At 27.9% G+C, this 6,053-nt stretch overlaps 1 protein-coding gene across 1 annotated transcript; it reads right to left on the bottom strand.

The window, feature by feature from the left end:
- Nucleotides 1-640: 640 nt before the first annotated feature.
- On the bottom strand, nucleotides 641-4,309 carry LOC145125392 (putative sphingolipid transporter spinster homolog 2). The gene is made up of 16 exons (XM_079060853.1): nucleotides 3,806-4,309; nucleotides 3,439-3,570; nucleotides 3,250-3,351; nucleotides 3,031-3,135; nucleotides 2,859-2,934; nucleotides 2,695-2,769; nucleotides 2,482-2,584; nucleotides 2,334-2,399; nucleotides 2,171-2,228; nucleotides 2,013-2,080; nucleotides 1,851-1,927; nucleotides 1,651-1,764; nucleotides 1,434-1,553; nucleotides 1,239-1,367; nucleotides 1,076-1,154; nucleotides 641-1,004 (listed from the first exon to the last, which is right to left on the bottom strand). The coding sequence occupies exons 1-16, from the start codon at nucleotides 3,979-3,981 to the stop codon at nucleotides 871-873; spliced, it is 1,614 nt and encodes a 537-aa protein (XP_078916979.1). The 5' UTR covers nucleotides 3,982-4,309; the 3' UTR covers nucleotides 641-870.
- Between the last annotated feature and the right edge of the window lie 1,744 nt (nucleotides 4,310-6,053).

Below are 6,053 nucleotides of genomic sequence, written 5' to 3'. Positions count from 1 at the left end.
AAATCACTCAACTTCTACCTACCACTTATCTAACATGACTTTTTTTTAATCCAAACCGAAAAAACCGAAATCAAACTCCAACTAACAACAATATAACTCCAATATAACCAGATTATTTATGAATCACTCAACTTCTACCTACCACCTATCTAACATAGTTTAACAATCTGGATCTTAGAGGAGCAGTTTCAATTTACTTAGCCTCACCGCTCATTTGATATTTTACCGTTAGTACCGGATCAGAGTTTTTTTTTTTTTTTTTAAACCGGTTCACAAGCTGGCTTTTTTGTCTTTGAGAAAATTTTGAAACTTTTTTTTTTTGTGTTTGAGAAAATTTTGAAACTTTTTGTAATATCTCAGCTTGATCATTTTATCCTTCTATGTATATAAATCTCAATCGAACGGGCCATGTGGCCATTTTACCCTTCTTGAATGTTTGACCAAAGGTATCGAATTATCGCAATGCAATCACGTAACATAACAAATGTTTGAAATCAATACAACTTGGTTAAAATGGCACTTGTGTCGTGAGTTATGTTAAAAGTTTTAAAACTACAACACAATTATATGATGTTCAACATCCTATTGATCATTTTTAGAAATTTGTTAAACAATAGCCAACAGATTCATCCCGATAACATAACCATAAAATGATAAAACCCTTCCATTAGTTGAAAAGAAAAGCATGTGTAAAACCCGATGCATTTAACTATGAACATATCTGAAATCCTAAGTAAGCTCAAAACGAAAATACTTACAAACAAGAATACCATCAAAAAGGAAAGAATAGCTAGCTGGTGAGAGGCTGTACATCTACTATTTGTTAAAAAAGAAAAAGACATTTATACCCCTCAAAAGATCCTGTCATCTTCATGATTCAGAAGAACCAACATCTGTCTCAATCGTCTTTTCTTCAAGCAATGGTGTTGTATTTGTTCGCTCAGTATTTCCATCTTGATGCTCACTATCTTCATTATATCTATCCACACTTTGAACAAAAATACCTTCAAAAAAAAAAATCATTAAATTTTTGTACTTCATAATTTATTAAATCTTGTAAATCCCAAAATCATACCTATAAACCATATTCCAGATGCCAAAAACAGTATTGAAGTTAGAATCAAAGCAGATGTCCTCCAGTTTTTTATATTGTCCTGTAACAAACCAACATTATGTTACTTTAAGAATAATTATTAAAAAGTTTTATCAATTATTTAAAAAAATAAAAAATAACAAACCTGAAGAACTCCAACAAGAGGAGAAGAAGGAACATCACCAAAGACATGAATTGAGACAGTAGACATGGCCATAGATAAAGGCCTTAAACTTGGTTTAACAGTATGAAGACAAACAAAATTTACAGGACCCTGAAATATTAAATAATTAAATAAACAAATATTAAGTAATTAATAATATGTGATTTTAATTTTTACCTGAGTTGCAAATATGAGAATTTCTCCAATGAGAAACAGAACAATGAAAGCATACAAGTTCTTGAAACAAAAGGCACTGAAGCAAAATATTGCGCCAAAAAACGTTGCAGTTGAAAGAAGCTACAAAAAAAAAAAAAAAAACGGGTTTATTATTTATTTATTTAAGAAAAATAATTAGGTAGATTTTTCATTTAATGAGAAAAATGAAAAAGCATACCTTGAAAGCATTAGGAATTGTGGCATTCATGTAATCTAATATAAAACCACCTGATAATGTCCCCACAATTCCACCTATAATTGTGATTCCTCCAAATAACATATCTGCATTACTCTGTAAATAATATAAATATAAAATGGTACGTTTTTTTTATTGTTTATTTTATTAAATGAGAGAAAAAAATTAAATTAAATGGTTACCATATGATATATGCTATAACCAGCTTTTGGACCCCAGTATGAATATGCACCAATGACAAAGTTGTACGCAACATAACCTAGAAAATTATAAAAAAAAAAAAAAAAAAAAAAAGAATTTATAGTAAACAATTAAACAAAATGATGAGAAAATAAAAATAGTACCTAGAACATTGATGACAAATATCTTTTCAGCCAAAAGAGCTTTTATATCTTTCCAAAATAAACCAAATCTGCAATAAAGATAAATTCATAGTAACAAGTTTTTTTATGATAAAAATAATAAAATTTTAGATTTATTGATTTAAGAAATAAGAACACACCTGGAAGGTTCTTTTGAGGTGTGTTTGGATACAGGGACATCTTTATCATTTGTAATAACTGTTTCGATACATATATTTTTATCAAATAATTACTAAAAGAAAGGCGTATTATTATTTTGTTATTATTAATTATTAATAAATAAATAAAAGTAAGATGGAGCACCTTCGATTTCTATAACATTTGTCTCTGGAGTTGTCAATGACTTTTTCGTCCCTGTTGGAGAAAACCCTGTATTTTCAATTTTTTTTATTAGTAACACCAAATGATTAAAAATTAAAAATATGAAATGATTATATTTTTCAAAAAATACCTTTCATTTGCAAAGGTTTCATTACAAACCCCAAAATAGCAAAAGGCAACATCAAAATTGCCTCACCAAAAAATGCATATCTCCAACCAAATCCATCTCCAACCTAAACACAAAAATAATTAAATAAATAAATAAAAGTCATTAGTTTGACTTTTTATATTTATATTTACACTTTTTTACTATAATTAAAATTAGGTAAAATAAAAAACTTACCCATCCACCATAAACATAACCAAGGGCAATTCCTGTAGGTATGCACATGTAAAATATTCCCAACCAAGCTGTTCTCTGTAAAAATAAATAAATATGTTATATTTATACAGGGGTATTATCGTCATATGTACAAATATTAGGTGATTAGTAAAAGAAGATGGAACCTGAGTTACAGGGGCATTATCGTCAATAAATGGAGCTGCAAGACTAATGAAAGAAGCCTCACCAACACCAACTAACCTGAAAAGTTATTAGGGTGATTTAATTTTAATGAGGAAAAAATAAATAAAATTAAAAAGTCAAATGTGTGTTTGAAAATTGAAATAGTCAACTCACATTCTGCAAATTGTGATTGACCAAAAGTCAATTGAAATCCCACAACCAGCTGCTGCAAAAGTCCAAACAGATAATCCAACTCCAATAAGCCTAAATGGATTAATGCTGCAAATATAGAAAACATTAAAGATTATTAGAATATGAATAATGAATAATATTATTATTAGTAGTAATTTAGAATCCATAATAACACAATTACACATAATTTTAACATATTACCTTTTGGCCAATGATGCAAATATTGGAGATGCTACAAGAAGTCCAACCATGAAAGCAGATGAAATTACTCCATCTTTGAAATTGCTTAGGTTAAAATCGCCCCTATGAAAAATTACAATTTTTGTCTCATTTGAGATCAGTATCAATCAAAATATCGAATTCAAGAAGAACGTGAAAGGAAAGACTTACTGAATTCCACTTCCATGAGAGCATACACCAGTTTTTGTGCAAACTCTGGGACTTCCATTGACGCCATTGCTGGCAATGGCACCTCGATCCACATAATTTATCATGTTGATCACACAGAATATCACAAGCAGCCTGCAGAAATACAATCAGTAAACTAGGGTTTCTATTACAGCTCTAATCGGAAGATGAAACCCTAATGATTGCTTAGGAATCACAGAAACCCAACTATTAAGCATGGTGAAACGTCAACAACACAAACAAAACCCCAAAACCAGATTCGATTGACCAATTTCGAATGCAAAAAAACTGAAATTTACTTGAATTCCCACATTCATCTGGGTTTATTGATAATGATAAGATCTCGTACCTTTTGGGAGTGAACCATGAAGGAGCAGGTTGAGGTAAAGAAGTAGAAGTTTTAGCCATGTCTGATTTCGTCTCCGTCTCCGTCTCCGTCTCTTTCTCTACTGGAACAACAACTGCAGCAGCAGGGTCTGATTCTTGATTGTGAACCGCCGTGTCAGGCGGTGGTTCAACACCCATATATTATATATGTGTGTGTGGTTTAGTGTGTGTACAGATATCGATATAGATTTATATTTTATTATATATATCTACTCCATTGTACTGATGTGGGTATCAAGCAAAATAGTTAGATACGACTTTTTAACACAAGGTATTGACTTCAATGGCAAGTGTTTGTGTTTTGGAAGGAAATGAATGAACCCTTGATGAAGATTGCGTGAATGGTGATTGGAATTTAATGATGATGATGATAGATTGATGGGGTGGGAGAGTTTGTTCTTGATTCTATTTGGATTTGTGAATTTTTAAGTGAGAGTGCGCAGCTTTTGCTCTTGACATTATTGGGTAGGGCCGATTTCTCCTTGAAAGTTTAGTAATTAGATGTTTCATTATGTAACTTTACGAATTATTGAGATAAATATAATTGGAGAACTTTTACATGTTTTCTGAAGGTTAAGTATTCAAAACGTGTAAAAACTTGATCCAATTATAAAATTGTGGGAGGAGATAAGGAGATTATCTTATTTTAAATTTAGATTAATTTTTATGAAAAAATGATTATTAATAAGGTTGTTAAGATTGTGATTTTATCTATCATTGTTTTTTATTTTGTATTTTGTAAAATCATAATAGGGATGAAAAGATTCCAACAAATAGAAATAATTTTACATTTAAAACCGATAATTACATCTTCTACCTCTTAAGTTATAGAAAATTTGAAAGATAATGTTAATATTAAAGTTAATATATAATGTTTAAATCTAACTATTTAATAAAATTTTAAAAAATGCATTGCTATAATTTTTTCTTTTATAGTACAATTACCTTGTTATAAAGTATTTTTTATCATTTACAATAAATAAATAAATAAACATGATGCATACAAAACATATATTTGTCAACAATCACATAATAATAGAGTAAAGAAACAACAACTCACCTAAGTTGTAAGGTTATTTGGGTTCGTGTGATATGTGATGTTAGGTTTTCGAGCTTAAATAATAAATTTTGAAGCTCGATTTCAAGTATAAAACAAATTTGAATGATTATGTATTGGATTTTTCAATAATATGTGATATTAATTATCTAGTATTAGGAAAAACTTTAGAATTTAAGATTTTAGACCTTAAAGACTATATTAGAAAAAAAAGGATTGGATCAAGCACGATGTTATGATCAGACAAATAATCCTACAACCATAGGTACGATTTTGCTATACGATCAATCATATTGCGATTATGATTGTTTTTGGCTTGTAAGATTGTAGGATTGTATCTTATGATCAAGATAATGGTCTTACCAATATTGATTGTTAATCCTACAATCAAGATCCCAGTTTTAACAACATTTAAACTTAAGAGAAAATGTGTAAGTTTATGTTATTGTACAAACTAAAATAAGATATGATTATTTATATAACTAACAGTTTAAATAGAAACAATAATTCTTGTGAAATTAAAAACAACGTTATGTTATTTGTTTATATCAAATATATATATATATATATATATATATATATATATATATATATATATATATATTATTTATAGAACATAAAAATGATAAATATTGATATAAGTTCTCATGCTAATTAAAAAAAGTTTAAGAATGTAAAAAAAAAAAAATCAAAACCATTCATTAATGAATAATAATTAAAAATAAAAAATATATTTTTTATATTGTATATCGATATAAAAATCTATTTATAAAACATATAAATAATTATATAAATTTGGTGTATTTGTTTTTTTTTTGGAAAAAAAAATCCTTAGATAATATATAAAATCACATTAATCATATTTTATTCACCAATGAATATAGTGCTAAATTTGTTTTTTGAATTTGAATTTGGATATCTCTATAGACATAAAAGTTATAAATTTTGGTATATGTTTTCTTTCCAAAAAGAATAACTATCCTAAAAAATAGCAATATTCATCAATGAATGGATTTTTTGTTTTCTTTTTCTTTTTACGGCTTTATTTTTTCTCCGGCTAACGTGAGACCCTAAACTATTATTTATCATTTTATGATATAAACAATGGTATACTCATTGATATTAACAAATTTCTTTATAAAAATTATCTTTT

This window comes from Lactuca virosa, chromosome 7 (genome assembly GCF_052849685.1).
Source record: "Lactuca virosa cultivar CGN04683 chromosome 7, Lactuca_virosa_CGN04683_v6, whole genome shotgun sequence".
In the NCBI taxonomy this organism is placed as follows: domain Eukaryota; kingdom Viridiplantae; phylum Streptophyta; class Magnoliopsida; order Asterales; family Asteraceae; genus Lactuca; species Lactuca virosa.
This window is presented reverse-complemented; position numbering and strand designations above follow the sequence as displayed.